General features: G+C 34.9%; 1 protein-coding gene across 2 annotated transcripts in view; it reads left to right on the top strand.

Annotated features, from left to right (window-relative positions):
- The first annotated feature begins 5,427 nt into the window (after positions 1 to 5,427).
- The window catches only part of LOC127882121 (uncharacterized), a 73,155-nt gene continuing 59,303 nt past the window's right edge, over positions 5,428 to 19,279 (top strand). For both annotated transcript variants that reach the window (XM_052430579.1, XM_052430578.1), the window contains exon 1: positions 5,428 to 5,440. In XM_052430579.1, the coding sequence (XP_052286539.1) occupies positions 5,429 to 5,440 (12 nt within the window). In that variant the 5' untranslated portion in view covers position 5,428. The remainder of the gene's footprint in view (positions 5,441 to 19,279) is intronic.

Below are 19,279 nucleotides of genomic sequence, written 5' to 3'. Positions count from 1 at the left end.
ATGACCGTTGGAAAAATATATCACTGATGAGCCAACACGAGAACACTTCAGATCACAAAAGGCCGACTACTGCATACGTCTCGTTTTGGTGGGTATATTTGTCAGAACGATCAATGGAAGGGCGACACATGCCATAATTGTTTTAATCGGACCCTTTTTTGTTGTTCTGACGAGTATATTGTTCAATCTACGGTGTTTGCGAGGTTGGGTGGTCTGGTTGCGTATTGGTTGGCACACCTTGCGACATGGGTTCAATATCTTCCCCGAGCACATGTGAGTTCATATGAGTCCCCACCGGACAGGTAGATGGGGGTTTCCTCTGGGTTCTCCGGTAACACTTAAAAATGCAGCTATAATTCATAATTCCCAAAGACCTATAGAATACATATATAGGTCTTTGAAATTCCTAACAATTTTCGCAAGTCTTGTAAGTAAATTAGGTACGAGTTCTGTGACGCTTGTTTGAAAGTCGCCTACACGCCGAAAGAACGACGCGTCAGGATTCTCGTTAAGTCCTCTTTTTTCATTCTGGTGACTATATTTGTCGTTTATTCATGTGCATAATGTGTGAGAATGCAAAAAATCACCCACAATATAATTATGTTGACTCGTGTCCTGACCGAGTTTCTCTGGGAGAGCGTTCCGTCGTGGGTAAATGCACGTTACATACACTGAGGAGCAAACTATAAGCAAAGAATAACGTAAGGCCAAAATGAGTTTGCTTCCACAAACATTTAAGAAATGGTGGGTAGGTAGTTCAAACTTGTTTTCGTTAATTTTATGCTTAACACAATACGATTTTTTACCACTTTTATATCGATGTTCAATACAATTTTTTAAATCTCTCGACAACAATTTTCTTTAGAAGTACCAAAAAAGGCTAAGGATTGGCAGATCAAAGGGATCGGGTTCGTGGAAACAAACAATCGATTGGGTTCGTTGAAACAAACAATCGGTCGGGTTAGTAGAAACAAACAATCGGTCGGGTTAGTGGAAACAAACAATCGGTCGGGTTAGTGGTAACAAACATTCCGTCGGGTTAGTGGAAACAAACAATCTATCGGGTTAGTCGAAACAGACAATTGAACGGGTTCGTGGAAACAAACAATCGGTCAAGTTAGTGGAAACAAAACAATCGGTCGGGTAAGTGGAAACAAACAATCGATGGGGTTAGTGGAAACAGACAATCGGTGGGGTTGGTGGAAACAGACAATCGGTAAGGTTCGTGGAAACAAACAATCGATCGGGTTAATGGAAACAAACATTCGATCGGGTTAATGGAAACAAACAATTGGTCGGGTTAGTGGAAACAAACAATCGGTCGGGTTAGTGGAAACCGACAATCGGTCGGTTTAGTGGAAACAAACAATCGGTCGGGTTAGTGGATATAAACAATCGGTCGGGTTAGTGGAAACAGACTACTTCTTGTGACGCCTCGCAAACGTTTCGATATCTGACAAAAAGACTGCATTCAAAAGACCTACGAATTATGTATGATTTATGAGAAAATCCATGCTACGTTACCGACCATTCGTGACCCATTTTTTTATAAAATACCTTATGCACGTGTACACTTTTTATATTGGTCATTGGATTCAGATAACAAGTATAATCACAGTGAAATGTTTGGTTCGGTATTTTTCGAACAAAAGCCTCCCTTGTTGAGATTTCCTTTAGATAGAATTCCCGAGGAGTGTTTTCACAATGCAGTGCCTTTAGAAGCGGTGGCATGCGTAACTCCTAAACGAACGCTATATTGTTTTGCTGTCTAAATACAATATGCGTATATAACAGTGCTCCAGCTAGGCCTAAACATATGGGCGCAGCACCCTTCCATCACCAAGGTCATACACTGCCCCATCGGACCAAATCATTCCTATTTTTTTTTATTATCTGACAACATTATTTTGCAGCAAGTTTTATTTCAAGTTTAAAAAATACACTAAATGTTTAAAGTAAAAATAGTTGTATCAATTACAGAAAAAATGTTTCGAATGAAAATACATTTAATATGAAACATAATATATCAGTATAACACATGCTTTACCGAAAATATGCCTCACTGGCAGGCATAATAGTACTGCGCGGGTTAAAGTGCTCTTTTGGACAAAAATGCACCTTGTCCTTTTAAAGGGGCCTTTTCACGTTTGGTAAATTGACGAAATAAAAAAAGTTGTTTCAGATTCGCAAATTTTCGTTTTAGTTATTATATTCGTGAGGAAATGGTAATACTGCACATTTACCATGCTCTACAATATCCATTATATGCATCGTTTGACTATTTGAAAACCAGAAAATTATAAAGCGTTGCAACGCGAATCGATTGAATAATTTGGAAAGTTCTGTTGTTGTCGTCATATTTTGTGAAACTACGAGGATAGCTTATAGAAAGTAAAGAAAAACATTTATTCATATCATCAGCAAGGATGGCCGAGTGGTCTTAGCGGAAGGCTTTTTACTCCAGGACTCCAGGGGTCAGTTGTTCGAGCCCAGTTAAGGGTTACTTTTTTTTAATTGTATTTTTTTACTGGAGATTTTTAGGCCCAATGTTTAAATTTATCAATATAAAGCATTTAATGACAAACTTCAATACATGACAAAATCTGTGAAAAGGCCCCTTTAAAATCGCAGCTGGAATACTGCACATAGATCTTCTATTAGAAAATTATATCGCACGCGATCAAGTGGTGACATACTTCAAATGTGTGCTAAAATCGAAACTTTATTAATTCCATTTTATATCATTTATTAGACATGTACATGCATCGTTTGTCTTATTTTGATCAAATGTTGGTGACAACTGACCTAAATTCTAGTAGTTAAAATAAAAAGTCAAATGAGAAAAGTGTAATATTATTTTAAAAACAAATTAAGTTCAATAGCTGTTGTCAAGGTTTTCACATTCGTCTCACATCTAAGATCGCAAAGCTTCAGTCAATCCAGGAAATGCTAACGACGGCTTATGTGAGCATATTAAAAAAAAAGAATGCATGCATTATACGAATATTTCAACAGTTAACTGCACACTCCTGACTTAGAAAATGTTAAAATATATGTTCGTTTATTTTTTTTTATAATTAGTAAATCATAAAGCGTTTGTAATGCTTTCGATCACTTGGAAATACGTCTAATTATACTAGCAACTAAAGTATGTAGTTACTTTATGAATGAGCCTCGTTCTGCGCTTAATGCACGTGCGTAAAGTGTCGTCGCAGAGCCTGTGCAGTCCGTACGGGCTAATCTGGAACAATACTGTACGCTGTTTTGTATTTTCGTTTAAATGAAGTATTTTCTAAGCGAAGCTTCGTTTTAAGCGGAAAGTCCCGTCCCAGATTAGCCTGTGCCAACTGCAAAGACAAATCTGAGACAACACTGTATGCCCATGCATATAGCCCAGATTTCATAGAGAGAAATTCAAATCATGAATGGTACATTGGTAGCGCTTTAGAGTCTGTGTCTAAATGTCTCTGGTTCGAATCTCTCGGATTGCAAAATCGGTATTCGATCTTTTTTGTTACTAAAATCCGTGAACAAGTTCATTTAAATTAAGTGTTACAATCATAAATAAACTGTTCCGACAATAATATTAAGCATTGCGTTTATCATCTTCGAAGAAATATTACGTAAAGCAACACGCAAATAATATGATTATTGTACAAACGTGTCTTATAAAAACAATCAAAGGTACTTTAAAAAAGAAATTAATCCTTCTGTGTGAATATACAAGTAAATGAAGCAGATGCTAAAATTGTGTTACATTAAGTCGTAAAAATTAGTTAGAGACCACACACAGAGCTTCACCAATAGCTTAATTTAACATTGATAATGTCTTGTGCGTTTAATAAGTTTAATAATAGGGGCCTTTTCACAGATTTTGGCATTTTTTAACTTATTCATTAAATGCTTTATATCGATAAATGTAAACATTGGATCGTAAAAGCTCCAGTAAAAAATCAAGAATAAAATTAAAAAAAGGAAAAGAACATTGTCCGGACCAGGTTTCGAACCAGTGACCCCTGTAGTCCTGCCAGAGTCCTGAAGTAAAACCGCTTTATCCTACTGAGCTATTCCGCCGTGTACACATACTGAAGGTATTTTATACCTATTATATAAGCAATCTTCGTAGTTTCACAAAATTTAACGACAAAAACAGAACTCTCCAAACTATTCAATCGTTTCGCGTTGCAACGCTTTAGAATTTTTAGGTTTTAAAATCGTCAAAAGATGCATATCATGGCTATATTAGACCATGGTAAATGTTCAGTATTACTGTTTCCTCACAAATATCATAACTAAAACGAAAATTTGCGAATCTGAAACAACTTTTTTCAATTTTGTCAATTTACCAAAGCGTGAAAAGATCCCTTTAACATAAATATAATATTTCGTGGTTCCATTTTTTATTTCAAACCTTCGCAAAAAGTTCATGTTACACCGTTTATATATTCTTATGAGCGTACTTGCTAACTGAAGACAAATTCAATTTCGACAAAATTAAAATCTTGAAAGGACAATACACAATATTATGGGCAATTTTTTTGCATTTGATTTATTGGGTGTCAAAGGAATTTAAGAATCTATGTGTGCAGTAAAATGACAACAGAATGCCGAGTTGTACCGATCGTCTGTCGTCTGCTTGTGCCGATGAGGCTGATCCCGAGTCTGAATGAGTCTGGTTCAATTTATCATCTTAAACATATAATTCTACTTGTGAAAGAACTTGTGTATGCAAGAAAAGCAGCAAGATCTATATGTTTAATTAACTTAATTGAAGATCTCGAATTTATTTACGATTTATTATTGGATCTATACTTATATTTATAAAATTTATTTCATCTAAATTAATGTCAAGTTGTAACAGAATGCTACAGTGCGGTTATTTAACATGAATATATTTGTAGAAAAATGTTAAACTATATCTAGATCTTTATCTACTTGTTTGATAATGTTCACATTTTCGGATAGATTGATCAATTATCATTTTATCAATTTACTATTTTTGATTTTTGTGTGTAAAACATCCAGTTTTAAATAACAAAAATATATTATAATAAATCGTTCAGGCTGGAATATTTCAAGCACACACATGTACTCAATTACGCCCATCATTGCCTCCTCTTCGAAGCACGTGTTTCTGATGCCAAATGCCTGGAAAAGGGGAAGTTTCTTAATTAGAACAGCCGTTTCCAAATAACCGGATTAAAATTAGCTATCAAATTGATTGAAATGTCGGTTATTGAATGCAATGCAAAGTAACAAAATCTTAATTTGACATTTGAATGTTTCTTTCGTGTTTATAAATTAAAGATATTAAACGAAACCCGTGCCGTTTATTTTAGCGGTTACGTAGGAGGTAAACTCATTCCGAAAGACTAGTCGATTTATCGCCGCGCATGCGCACTTTATGGTTGTTTTCCATTGCGGCAAGATGGACAAACAGGTACTTGTTTACATTTCATCAAAGACGTTAAAGTTAACGTGAGCTTGCCTTTGATTGACAGATGCTTTACAACTCATATGTTGCTTACATCTCGCTTCGAATTCCATTTGCACATAGTAATAAATGTGAATGTTAATGGTAAATCGGCCGTGTTTAACCCGATGCCTTTATGAAGACTTTCGGCTTTGCCTCTCGACCGATTCTTGTTCTCACGGCGAAATCTCGAAACAGGAACATGTTGCATTGAAAACGACTGTGCACTTAAGGTTTTTACTAATACATAATTTGTCTTCATGATATATTAGAACCCTAAATGCGGGTTCTGCGACGATTACGAATCAGCTTCCTGATGACTGTTTTGCCAAGTAGGCCGAAGACATGAATGTTACTATAAATAGTAACAATTAAGTTTGGTATGGACAAGAGGTTGTGCACTTAAAACTGCATAGTTTTTCTTTCATTTTTCTATATGAAAGGGTTCAGTTAAAGGCTGGTGTTAGTTTTATAATTTCTTATGTGTATGTTATTTAGAAAATCATTATTTATATTGATTTTGCTACAAAAATTTAATTGTATTGCAGACCTTTCCTCAGGATTTTTTTAAGACACAGGGGCAGACCTCCACAGTTGGCAGTGGGTTATATAGATTTGATAATTGTATGTGTCCTATATTATTTTCTACATAAGTCAAGACCTTTAACAAGAAAATGCGGATAATAATTGGAAATTTAGGCACATGGGTACTTATGAATGGAAAATTCAGCACAAAGGTACCCTTACTTTTGAATTGGAAATTCAGGCACAGAGGCGCCACTATCCTTAAAAGCCCTCGGGAAAAGCCTGTATAGCTGTCACTCCAGCTCCACCATAAAACAATAAAAAAAGCTGTTTGCGTAGAAAGGCTGTTGGCAAGAAATTATCCTGAAAGATATTGGAACAATAAAGGTGGTAATTAAAGGTATCATTAGGATATTGCATCAAACATTTGCAAATGATTTAAATTTGCTTTATGAAGATCTGTTTCGTGCCTATATTCGGATAAATTATTAATAAAGACACTGGATGACTGTTTCCCTGTTTTACGTGTTATCGCTAAAAATACTGTTTCATATGATTGCTTCATTGGATTTGTTGATGTGACTCCCGCTGTAACCTATGCTGAAATTATTATATTTTTATGTCCCCCACTATAGTAGTGGGGGACATATTGTTTTTGCCCTGTCTGTTGTTTGGTCTGTTGGTTGGTCTGTTTGCGCCAACTTAAACATTTTGCAATAACTTTTGCTATATTGAATATAGCAACTTGATATTTGGCATGCATGTGTATCTCATGGAGCTGCACATTTTGAGTGGTGAAAGGTCAAGGTCATCCTTCAAGGTCAGAGATCAAATATGTGGCCAAAATCACTCATTTTATGAATACTTTTGCAATATTGAAGATAGCAACTTGATATTTGGCATGCATGTGTATCTCATGGAGCTGCACATTTTGAGTGGTGAAAGGTCAAGGTCGTCTTTCAAGGTCAGAGGTCAAATATATGTGGCCCAAATCACTTATTTTATAAATACTTTTGCAATATTGAAGATAGCAACTTGCTATTTGGCATGCATGTGCATCTCATGGAGCTGCACATTTTGAGTGGTGAAAGGTCAAGGTCGTCCTTCAAGGTCAGAGGTCAAATATATGTGGCCCAAATCACTTATTTTATGAATACTTTTGCAATATTGAAGATAGCAACTTGATATATGGCATGCATGTGTATCTCATGGAGCTGCACATTTTGAGTGGTGAAAGGTCAAGGTTATCCTTCACAAGGTCAAGGTCATCCTTCAAGGTCAAACGTCATATAGGGGGACATTGTGTTTCACAAACGCATCTTGTTTCTGTAGTACACCTGCATCTCTGCAATAATTTATTAAATTCAATTGCTATAATATGCATCTTTGAAAAGCTGTGAAATATCTGGAATGTTTTGGTATTTGCAACTTTTAAAGGTATGCACAAACTTATTATAATAAATTGTTGCTGTGAATGCAGTATTGAGCCTTATGGCCACAATTCACATTTTCAATCTTTATTTTACAAAGATTTTGGTATATGTTTTATGTAGTTGCACAGGTAAATATTACCACAGGACAAACAAAAAGCATGATTAGTAAGAGTTATCGCTCTCTGCACAGCATTTCCCTTCAATAAGATGTAGCGAGCTATGGAGATTCACGTTGACATTACATATAGAAATTTGCACACATATAACAATGAATAAGTACTTCATCTCTAAAAGTATTGATGCAAGACTTAATATGTTTCTTTCACAACACTTCCAAGTTCCAGTCAATGAAATCTACATTTCTACATGTACAGTTTCAAGTTTATATTCAAATAAATGAGACCTACATGTATCTACATACATGTTTCAAGTTTATACCTGTCCTCTTACATGAAGCATACTCAGTGCTCTTGCTGGGCTAAAATGTTCTTTTGCCATGTTTAAATATTTGTCACCACATTATTATTTTCTCTTTTAAACAGTACTTACAATCATCCAGGCTTCTTTTTGGTGTTAATTTTTTATCAATTTTACTTGCAAAGTATTTTTACCCCTCAAAGGCGGAGGGATATAGTTTTGGCGTTGTCTGTCAGTCAGTTTGTCTATCACAAACAGTTTAGGGCTATTTCTCAGAAAGTATATGAGATTTCAACATGGAACTTCATAGGTGTTTAGATATTATTGAGGAGATTTTTTATTTGGGGGAATATTCATTCAACAAATTTGCTTGTTTTAGTTTAGTTAAAACCTATTTATTTTAACTCGCATCGAAAGCAGCAGGCTTTATAACATTGAAACACTCAAGTCCGTTTCCTGGGCCTTAAACCAGAACTCTGGGTCTTTTGAGGAGCTCTAAAGAACACTCCCTGAGTGACTGTGGGGATGGAACCCATGATCTCATGGGCACTAGGCGGACGCATATCCATAATGCCACAGCAACCCTTGCTTGCTTGTTTTACTAAAGAGGATTGAGTGTCTGTAAGTAATATTGGTCCCAATGATAAGGACTACACAAAAATGAATGAGGATTTAGCCTCATGAATCAGCAGCCTTCCAGTATTTTTTTCATTCAAAATCGGGTCCAGTAATCGGCCCAATTCCCAATGGAAAAAAGGGTATATTTTTCCCAAATGGGAGCTAAAAATTCCCAATGGAAGGTTTCCAAAATTCTCAAAATGGTGAAATAAAACACACTGCCTTCCATTGATGAAGAAAGGCTCTAAGGAAACTTTAACTTTTGATGATTGGCAACTTAGTCAGTGTCAAATAAGGCTATAGAAGTGCATCAGTCAAGATATCAGTTTATTGAGCAATTACATGTATCTGATAAAAAGCGTCAGTCACAAATGGGCACTGAAACTGAACATGTCACCAAAAATAATATTTGGATGGGTTTTTTGCAATAATGTAACCATTAAAAATACCCCAACTTTCGAATTTGAAGATTACCCAGCACTATTAAACTTTCCTAATTTCAGGGTTTTCTTCCTGCTATTTTTGTCAGTTAGAAAGGCCTGCTAAATAGGGCTGTAACGAATACACTAGGTGACGAATACGATACGTATCACGAATGCAGGGTGGCGAATACGAATATTTATTCGCGAATATGAATTTCAATGAACAAAAGTAATACTGACAACTTGACATGACATTATATAGTATGAGACTATGAGTATTTGTCAAAATTTTGATTAATTGAGTATCATTGCATACTGAAAATATAAAATATAACACTTTGAAATCACAAAACATTGACTAGAACTGCTTAAACTTTGAACACAGTTTTGAAAAAATGACTAGTACCAATAAAATCCTTGAGTAGAACAATTGAGTCAACAGTTGACACATAAGTGACAGTACCCATTCACATTTTTTTGATGAGCATATGCCAGATAGGTGATGTAGATGATACTTCAATGTAACCTATCTGACATATGCTCATTTGATATATTGAATAAAAACAGTGTGACAATAGAAAAAGTATTGAACAAGAAATAGTTTTCATTGCCCCATAAATACTGACCACAACTCAAATATTCAACCGGTGCCCGCTATTTTTGTTGATAATCTCACTGTGTAACATAGTGGGTGGGATAAACATGATGAAAAACGCCGGAATAAGAAGAAGAACATTTAAATATAGGGGTTCATTGTATGAACCTTCATTTGTAAGGCAAGATGAGATGATTAAACTTTCAAACTCGAAACCATGTTGTTTGTATTCATCAAATATTCGGTTCGGGAGGTGGCGAATAATGAATACGATTCGTCCACAGCCGTGTTTGTGTAATTGGAATATTCGAATGTATCGTTACAGCCCTACTGCTAAACACATACTGTTGCCAGTGATTTTTTTTGCTTTAATTTGTTACAGCCTGTGCCATTTGAATTTGGAAAATTAGCGCGATAAACCATGAAATTGGGAAAAATAGCGCGATAAATCATGAATTTGGGAAAAATTAAGCATTATAAATAGGATTATAAGTAACAGAATTGATATTGTTTTTAAGTGCATGTTCAGGTTTTTTTTTAGAAAAGGAGCCTGGTCAAATTGGGATTTTTTAAATCAGTAAAAGTTGCAAATTTAGGTATGATTTATGGACAAAAAGGACTTAATTAAAGTTATATATTTTGTAGGATGTTTAAAAAAAGTTGAGATCTTGAGTGAAGAAATTATAATTAAGTTATAAGAGACTTCTTTCTTTAAAAAAAAAAATTGTGGGAAATTGGGCTTTTTGGGGGCAATTATGGTCACATTTTTGGGAAAAAACGTGGTTTTTTGAGATTTCCCAATCGAAAAAAGCCGAAAATCGGCTGTAATTTTGAGCAAAAAAATCACTGGTTGCAGTGCCTAAATCTGAAAAACTTAGGTATATAATTGGTGTAGCTAATTAAATGCATTGGCTATCAACCTTGTCTCATCTCCACAATCACAAGATGTCTTAACTAAAATTTGCTTTATGGTGCTTTGAAGTACTTAGACATCAACACATACAGTATAATGCTCGAAATACAACTAAGATAACTTAGTCTTCTTAATGTAGTAATGATTTGATGCAATAAATTGTTTTTTGGACATAATTGAAACATTATGATTATCTCATCACCAAACCCGATATAGATAGAAATATACCTTAGGGAGATTAAGGGTAATCAAGCTAACTATCAGTCCCTACATAATTACTATTTCAAGGACTCAGATTTTCTTTACCCCATAAAAATGTTTTCTGTTTTGAGTATTTGTTTTATATTATTATTTCTTCTGTTTTAGAGTATGTCAACCATAACTTAGCAACCTACTCGCCCTCTTCCTTGAAGCTAAGGCCATGTAAGCTGATTACCAGAACTAAGATACTCATGACAGTTTCTGACAACTCCCATACTTGAATAGGTGGTTTGGAAGAACGTTGGTAGAAATAATTTCCTTGAAAAATCTCTGCTCTATGCAGCAGAGATTGACTTTAAACTAACCTTGCCTGTGTTACATTCAGTTAGGAATTGATTATTCAGCTAAAGCAGCATATCAAGGGCCAGAGGCCCAGTTTCATTTTTATGCCACAAGTTAAAAAAATATTTTGACCTGATTTCATTTTTTATGCACCACCCTTTGGAACTATATTTTCCTTTTTTGTCGCCTTGTTTTACTTTTCATTGTTTTTGTACATATTGGCTATTGGTGACTTTATTATATAGCGTTTCATACTGTATTAATTGGTGTTAGCTTGGAATTTATGCTGAATAGATGCTTGCATATATGTATGTTATTAGCAAAAGGTCATGTGTCAAACTACTGCATATTTGTAGTTTACAAGGGAAATCGGTAAAGGTTGGCAATTAAATGTACCTTAAGTATGACAACAACATATTATTTTCTTGTGCTTTTCAAACTGGCAACCATAAGACTATTGAACTGGTTTATTTGTTACCAAAATGTGTTATATTGTGTTTTGTAATGTAAATGTGGGGCATGCTCTATCTTTATTGCTGGTTTTATTAAGATTGGGGGGGGATAAAACAAATTTAACCATATATAAAGTGGAGCATGATTAAAACAGGATGATAAGTCATAATAGATGAATAACTCTGATTTGGCTGAACAAACAGTTTATTATGGCAACATTCAAAAGTACATGATTGTATATATTTTTGATTAACATCATAAGAAATAAGGAAAACATAACCCATATCGTCTCCAAAAAGAAATTTCACAAAATCTAATAAAAATGTGTGCAGGCCTCAGGCCTAAGTTTGCATTTCTGTCATGCTTCAATAGTGTTACTGATTAGTAAGTCAAGGAGATGTCACGTATAGTCAGTAAAAATGTGTTCACTCAACAGTTGTACTAAAATTCTACTGCACACAAATATTGCTGTGACATTCATAATATGCCACTTAGCAACCGTAGGCTACTTAGCAACTGAGCCAAGGGTTACCATTTACCAGGCAGAAGTATTCAGTCATTCTGTGGGGAGAATATGGAAAACATGAATTTTGTTGCAAATAATTGAATCATAACATGCAAGGCAAAGATGCGTTTCATTGAGAAATCTGTTTTCAAGCTCTTTTGAAACATGGAATACCGGTATTTCATTGCCCTGTGATTGTTTTAAATAAAAAAACAAAACAAAAAAACTATAAGGATATCCTTAAATGCAGACCACGAGCTTGGCCATGATTATTCAGTCTAGATAGTTGAACAATGAGTTGTAGTGTTGCGCCACTATCAGTTATCAATGCATGTCTGGATGTAGTATCAGTTGTGTATTGCTTAATATGATGACTTTAACACAATGAGGACTACACTTCCCATCTCCTTGTGCTATATTGTAAAGCACACATTACTGTGCCTGTGCTAAGTTTATATTGCTCTGACCATTCAAGTATTTCCTAAAATATATGTTTATAAACCGGCATCTAAATTTATTCAAATTATTGGTGCATTTTGATTGTTCTTTGGATAAAAATTAGTTTTAACAAATTATATTTTATCCTGCAAATTTTATTTTTAAATAATTATCTGTACTAACTGCTTTTTAATCGAAAAATGCATAGAGTTGTATCAGGGATCATCCTAGAGGGCGACGTAGGCAGCGATTTTCCTTGTCCAATTGGGAAAAGTACCCGTACCGGTCCAATTGGGAAAAAGTTGAGTTGTGAAAACCTCAAAATTGGGAAAAATCGAAACGTGAAATCCTTAAATTGGGAAAATCGCGTCGTGAAGTTTGGGTCTTATTGAATACATCATACAGTTCATACTTAATTGAAAATACCCATTGAAATAATCATTTGCAGGCATGCCTTAATGACCATTAAGTAATAAAGTTGATATAAATAACAAAATATGATAAAGAACACACAAAATCAATTACTTCTTGTTTTAATCTCTTGCAAAGCAATGTCTCTGTCTTTCAATTTTTTGAAAATTTCAACAATCTTAGTGCTGTCAATGTGTCCTGTGATAGACGGTTCCAATTTGTCGTGCAAACATTGTTGATTAGACTGAACACCCTTTCCACAGAGGCAAGGTTACAAACCGACGCAAAACAGTATGCTGGCTGCCTGACAAAAGAACCGGAAACAGTAACGACTCTATTGATTGCACGCACTGAATAATAAAACCCGCAATTAATAGAGCGCGTGGTTACACACAACTATACGATTTTCTTTGTTCGCTCGCCGAAAGTTGGGTTTTGTTACGAAACTTTCGATCGTTTTGAGAAAAAAATTAGAACGCTCGATTGGAAAAGTACCGTTTACCGGTACTTTATAAAGAAGGAGGAAAATCGCTACGTAGGTGACATGGTCGCTCTACAATGCTTGATATGGCCTTCTGATTACATCAAAGCAAAAACAAAATTGCCGACATTTTCCAATATTTTCTCCTTTGATAATCTGCTGCGCGTGTGCGCAATGCCGTCACTTTTACTACCATTGTGTACTGTGTGCAATTTTCAGTTATCTGACCTACTGATAGCGACAGGATTTGCTACGCATCACTGACCGCTGATGCAAGTCGCCTTGGTATATTCCAGTTGAGGCATTGTGTACACGCCGGTCTTATCGACAATAGACATAGTGTATTGACGTAAACATCTATGTTTAGAATGCCAGTTGAGGCTCCCGACCTCGTTTACAGTTTTTCAATTGGCTCTTGTTATTTGTCATGGCTGCCAGGAACCAATACAGCCATTGTTCACATGTTGGTCATTTATTGTTATGCTTGACGTTTTGTACAACTTAAAACAGTCCGAATCTCACTGCTAAATTTCAGTCAAAATATATTTGAGTACTGAGCTTAACAAATATCACAAACAGAGTAACAGACTTACAAATTAAAACTTAATCCAAAAACGCAGTAAAAAGCACTTGGGAACATTCCATTAAAAGTCAATGATGTCATTCAAACATTAGAATTATCAGCACGCGACACTCAGGAGATTTTTAAGAGTACGGTTACTCTCTGTTGTTAGTCTAATTTGCAAATTGAGATTGAGACTGGTGCATAATGCGGAATTAATTGGGATGAATATTCAATTTAAATTCAGTTAAAAATGTGCATATGCAATAAAAATTGAAAAGAAATAACCAACTGCTTTACAGTGACTTATTGTGCGCAAAGGGGATCAAATATAGCATTTAGAAAATATAGCATTTGCATTGTTATTGTTATGCGTTTATTATATCGCCATGAGACATTGCCTGGTCTTTTATTTATTATGCCACCCTTCGAAGAAGAGGGGGTATATTGCTTTGCTCATGTTGGTCTGTCGGTCGGTCCGTCCACCAGGTGGTTGTCAGACGATAACTCAAGAACGCTTGGGCCTAGGATCATGAAACTTCATAGGTACATTGATCATGACTCGCAGATGACCCCTATTGATTTTGAGGTCACTAGGTCAAAGGTCAAGGTCACGGTGACCAGAAATAGTAAAATGTTTTTTTAATGATAACTCAAGAACGCATACGCCTAGGATCATGAAACTTCATGGGTAGATTGATTATGACTTGCAGATGACCCCTATTGATTTTGAGGTCACTAGGTCAAAGGTCAAGGTCAGGGTGACCCAAAATAGTAAAATGGTTTTCGGATGATAACTCAAGAACCCATACGCCTAGGATCATGAAACTTCATAGGTAGATTGATCATGACTTGCAGATGACCCCTATTGATTTTGAGGTCACAAGGTTAAAGGTCAAGGTCACGGTGACCCGAAATAGTAAAATGATTTTCGGATGATAACTCAAGAACGCTTTTGCCTAGGATCATGACACTTCATAGGTACATTGATCGTGACTCGCAGATGACCCCTATTGATTTTCAGGTCACTAGGTCAAAGGTCAAGGTCACAGTGACAAAAATCGTATTCACACAATGGCTGCCACTACAACAGACAGCCCATATGGGGGCATGCATGTTTTACAAACAGCCCTTGTTGATTTCTGTTTGGTAAGCGGCTGGCACTGACATGAGCAGTAACTGATGAAACCTCTTCACTACTGTCCAAAAACCGTACAATCTATGAATGTTGCTAATGTCCGCCATCTTGCAATTTTAAACTATCTTTTAGCGAAGTAAAAGCACTGCAATATTATACTTTAAAGCAATATGTCAACCAAATAATATATTGATTGCATATTTGCTAGGTTACAGGTTACTGGCTTCCATTTTCTGCAGTCAAACGATATGCATATTTTACTTAATGTGCAAAAGACGTATGTCAACATGTTTACGGACAGTCGTTTTCGGATACGTATGGTTTGTCGATTTTAATTATTTTTGACGTTCTTTATAACATTTTTATAGAGTGACGAATAAACATACAGTGTTACGGATGGTCTGGTTGACAATATTTCGCAATGTATTAACCAGTAATTGCACCTAGAAAGACTACAAAAAGAACAATATGCTAGGGCTCTGCCGTATATTCCCTTTATCCTATACATCCTCAGGCTCTTGGCTTAAGTAGTAATAAAATATGGATGAAATGTGTATTTTGGCCCAATAAAACACATGTTTTACAGTTCTTAGGAGAGCAATATCTCTATAACATCATGGCAATTGAAAATAAAATGTTTAGTTAGTGTTTCAGCATATTTTATTTTAGATACATATGTTTATTAATTGTGAAACTTTAATATTAAAGTCCTATTTCACGTTTGATCAAAGGTCTGCTCACTTCTCCCTAATAAAATTGGAAGGAGAAGTCAATTCTGCCTAAAATGTTGGGCTAGGATGATCCCTGTGTATGTCTAGATATTGTTATAAAGGATCTTGTGGATAAATACATGTCCTTCCAGGGGTTTTCCTAGCCATTTTGGGAAAAGGAGTCTGGTCGAATTGGGATTTTTTAAATCGATAAAATGTCAAATTTGGAAATTGTTAATTGACAAAATGGACAGAATTAGGATTTTTTTTATCAACAAATATTGACTCATCAGGCCTTTTCCTGGGCATGTTAGGGGAAAATGGAAAATAAAATTATTTCGGTTTGGGATTGGGTCCATTTAATGGCCTTTTTTTAATACCGTAAAACGTTGTGTATAGCGCGCATTTATGTATAACGCGCATCTACTTTTTAAAGCTAAAAATCGGGAAAAAAAGTTTTTGAAGCAAAAAAATCGGGGGAAAAATTCCGTACCGCAGGCTAACTGAAAATCATTATATTTACATTGCCGATCTTACGTATTCTTTTATTGCTTCAATTATAAATTATTTTAAGACGATAACGATACAACTAGTTGGTGTTTTTTTTTAAATCATATTATGCGTAAAAATAAATGTTTGGATTTAAATGAATTATGCATGAAATGCACACTTTCCACGAGGATACCATCAAGGTTTTCATCATATGTCTCCGAAGTAACTGTCCACGATTTTATCGTGGAGTACACATAACGGATGGATTAGTTATAACTAAGAAACTGACATTATTGATTGGTATTGTCACCTGGTTATTCATGCATGACTAATTCACAACAGCGCGTTTTATTTACAATGCCGATATCATGCGTTCTTTTCGAATCTCTAAAATTGACAGGAGACTTTAACGACTCAAACTTCTCAACACCATCACGACATTACCGGCGATAAACAAACAATGGAGGTGTGAAGCCGTTTGCCGGTTCGCATGTTTTGATAATAGCCCAGCTACACAAAACTTGACAGGTGACGCAAATTGCTCAATAATCACATCCTCAATCTTGACAAGAAGTATGAAAACGTGTAAACAAACACAGCATCAATTTTATTAACACATTTGAAAAGCAAGAAAAATAATCTTAAATATATCGGGAAATACCTTGCCGACATACTATTGTAAATCGACAAGTGCCCCCAAATAAATTGTGTAACCCTAGTACAGTAGGGTATAATATTGTGGGAAAAGTAAACAATAACATTTAAATAAAAATGGCTTCCTCGTTTTTCATTCTCTTCTTCAAATTTATTTGATTTCAATGCTCTGTACGTACCTGAAAAAGATAGAAAATATATATGTTAACTTTATAATGTTTGTTCATCTTATTCAGATCGTCAATATAACACTATTATTAACATAGTTACAGATAAAACACCGGAAAACAGAATGATGCGAATTACCGCTACTGGGTAACTGACAGCGAAAAAATGTCTTGGCATGGCTGTAGTTGTGCATTACGCGCATCAAGTTTTTAAAATGAAATTTTGGGGTAAAAAAGTGCGCCTTATACACAACTTTTTACGGTAGCAGAAGAGCTCCTGCCTTCTGTTCCTTATAACTGAGATCAAGACCATCATCCTTAGCCTGACCCTATTCTCCTTCTTTTACTGGTACAATCTTCTTGTTGCATTTATTTGCTGTTAGAGTTGTAATGTAAGACTTTGTTCTGCTATTTGGTATTAAATACATTGCAAAGAAGAATTAAGTACGGCAACTTAAAAAACAGTTAAGTATCCATATCATTGTTGTGAAATGAGACAAAGAATGGCAATAAAATATATTATTCAAAATTTGGTAAGGATCACTTTTTATAGTATGTGTAATTTGAAGATCACCCCTAGCTAGATTCAGCCAGCGTCACGCATCAATGATAAATCAATACATAAAAAAAAAATCAAAAACACACATTCTAATATCAAAACCTGCAAAATAACAATTTAAAATGAACGTAATCCAAAATTGAAGATAATGTGAAAATAAAAAGTGATCCTTAGTAAATTTTGAGTAGTGTATTAAAACTGGCAAAACTTAGATGGGACATGTTTATTTACTTATTTGTGTTCAGAAACATTACTTAAAACCCCCCACTTTTTTACCAACTTTTATTCCATAATTTTAATTTACGCTCAGTGTGAACTGAAACTGAAAGTAATATTTGAAGACACAAACAAAACTTTAAAGTATGGCTTTAATTTTCCTGTCTGACTCAAATTGGCCTGTAAACAGCAGTTTGGAGTTCTGATGTGTAATTATGGCATACCATTTGGGTCAAAAGTCAACAAGACCTACTAGGCAAAAAGAGAAATGTACTTCGACGTACAAAATGTACTTTGAAGTACAAACATGAAATACACTTCGAAGTATATATTTGCACGTCAAAGAACAATTTGTAATTCAACTTGCCATAGAGTTCTGATGTGTAATTGTTTAGCCTCGAGGGTCCATTGTGGTTTAAATGCTAGTCCCAAATATTAAAAAAGAGTTTTTTTTATTGGCCAATTAAGTAAGATAATACAAATGATACATGTTTCCATTTCTACATGCTCAGACATATTTTTGATTTGCAGTTGGATGATCTTATGGTGAGGATGATTGTTAAAAAAGGAATTTTGGCAGTGATGAGTTTTGGCAGAATTATGGCCTTTTGTCTGTTTTTCCTCTAAAGAAAATATAGTCCACTGAAGCTTGTGTATTGAACTCTGCTATAACTACTTTTTGGATCTCGCTTTAAAGCAAGTATGCACGATTTTGTCAAATATTTATGAATTTATATAAAATATGTAAAAACTTATTAGACATATATTTCAATATAAATTAAAATAAAAGTTAAGAAGAACGTGTCAAAAAATGCGAAATAAGCCAGATATTTAATTCTGAAATCAAAAATGTCTATTCAGTCAAAATCGCCAGCATGTACCGTAAAAAGTTGTGTATAAGGCGCGCTTTTTTACCCCAAAATTTCATTTAAAAAACTTGATGCGCGTTATGCACAACTACAGCCATGCCAAGACATTTTTCCCTGTCAGTTACCCAGTTGCGATAATTCGTATCATTCTGTTTCCCGGTGTTTAAACTGTAACTATGTTAATAATAGTGTTATATTTCTGATCTGAATAAGATGGACAAACATTATAAAGTTAACATAAATATTTTCTATCTTTTTCAGGTACGTACAGAGCATTGAAATCAAATCAATTTGAAGAAGAGAATGAAAAACAAGGAAGCCATTATTATTTAAATGTTATTGTTTTCCCACAATATTATACCCTACTGTACTAGGGTTACACAATTTATTTGGAGGCACTTGTCGATTTACAATAGTATGTCAGCAAGGTCTTTTAGATATTTTTATGATTATTTTTCTTGCTTTTCAAATTTGTTAATAAAATTGATGTTGTGTTTGTTTACACCTTTTCATACGTTTTGTCAAGATTGAGGATGTGGTTATCGAGCAATTTGCGTCACCTGTCAAGTTTTGTGTAGCTGGGCTATTATCAAAACATGCGAACCGGCAAACGGCTTCACACCTCCATTGTTTGTTTATCGCCGGTAATGTCGTAATGGTGTTGAGAAGTTTGAGTCGTTAAAGT

Source organism: Dreissena polymorpha, chromosome 5 (genome assembly GCF_020536995.1).
Source record: "Dreissena polymorpha isolate Duluth1 chromosome 5, UMN_Dpol_1.0, whole genome shotgun sequence".
Lineage (NCBI taxonomy): Eukaryota > Metazoa > Mollusca > Bivalvia > Myida > Dreissenidae > Dreissena > Dreissena polymorpha.
This window is presented reverse-complemented; position numbering and strand designations above follow the sequence as displayed.